General features: G+C 30.0%; 1 protein-coding gene across 1 annotated transcript in view; it reads left to right on the plus strand.

Annotated features, from left to right (window-relative positions):
* LOC106472066 (leucine-rich repeat neuronal protein 2-like) overlaps nucleotides 1-1,212 on the plus strand; it is a 42,587-nt gene that overhangs the window by 39,211 nt on the left and 2,164 nt on the right. Inside the window, exon 2 of the mRNA XM_013932699.2 lies at nucleotides 1,036-1,198. Within this exon, the coding sequence (XP_013788153.2) occupies nucleotides 1,059-1,198 (140 nt within the window). The 5' untranslated portion in view covers nucleotides 1,036-1,058. The remainder of the gene's footprint in view (nucleotides 1-1,035; nucleotides 1,199-1,212) is intronic.

Below are 1,212 nucleotides of genomic sequence, written 5' to 3' on the forward strand. Positions count from 1 at the left end.
AGAATCAAATCTATTAAATAATCTTATGCCTTCTTCTTGAATCAAACCTATTAAATAATCTTATGCTTTCTCCTAGAATCAAACCTATTAAATAATCTTATGCTTTCTCCTAGAATCAAATCTATTAAATAATGTTATACCTCCTTCTAGAATCAAATGTTCTTATTTCAGAAGTAAAATTCGAATTTCAGAATCGCCTTTTTGTCAGTATTAAGTGACATTCATAATATTTGATGTTTCATCCTATAGCAGACAGTGTAATAGTCTTAATATTCTAATGATTAGTCCTAAAACTGATTGAATTCAGTATAACATTATTCAACCACCCGAGATCCTTCTTAGAATCGACTATAATAAGAGTAAATGCAGTGTTTAATATTCTAGAGTAGTGTCTTAAAACCTACAGTAATCAGTGTCAGCTGTTTAAAATTCTGTCTCATCTAAAACCGACTATAGCCAATGTCAAATATTCTGACGTATCAAAACCGACTTTATTCAGTATATGAAGTTTAATAAAATAATTTAAGGATATTAGAACGTTTCGTTCACATATACTCGTGAAGGTTTTTCTTCTATGCCATTTGCAAAAGTTTCTTGAGAGCTCAAAAATTGGTTTTTCCCAAGCTTTTATTCCTTCGCACGTATTTTCACAATATAAACCTTTCTACATTTATTTAACAACTTCTTTTTTTTTGTCAAGTATGACCTATCTCTTCGTAACTTATTTTATTGTGGCATAAGTTTAATTATTTTATATGCCTACTTATAGCTCTTATAGTTTGAATACAGGGCAATTTATGTTCCATGCCAAAACAAGGCTTCTATGTTAATAGTTTTACAAAAGTTTGGCAATTCGTTATTAAGACTTATCATATATTCAAAAGAAGTTATATATAGAAACAGAAAATCACAGATAAACTGAGATACATTTCAACGTTTTATAGTTTTAACTTATATAGCAGGGCTATCTGTTCATTGTTGAACAACATCTCAATTACTTCGTCAAAATAAATATTGTTATATTTTGTTTTCCAGAGATATATTCAAATGAAGATACCATGCAGTGTTTAAGAGGATCTCCTGGAATAATGGTTCTTCTCTACTACATATTGTGTTTGTGGACAGAGGTCGCTGCAATGTGTCCCATGCGATGTAAGTGTGATGATCAAAGTTTAAGAGTTTTATGTGGTGATGCTAACTTAGATGGTTCCA

Source organism: Limulus polyphemus, unplaced genomic scaffold, assembly GCF_000517525.1.
Source record: "Limulus polyphemus unplaced genomic scaffold, Limulus_polyphemus-2.1.2 Scaffold117, whole genome shotgun sequence".
Classification (NCBI taxonomy): Eukaryota; Metazoa; Arthropoda; class Merostomata; order Xiphosura; family Limulidae; genus Limulus; species Limulus polyphemus.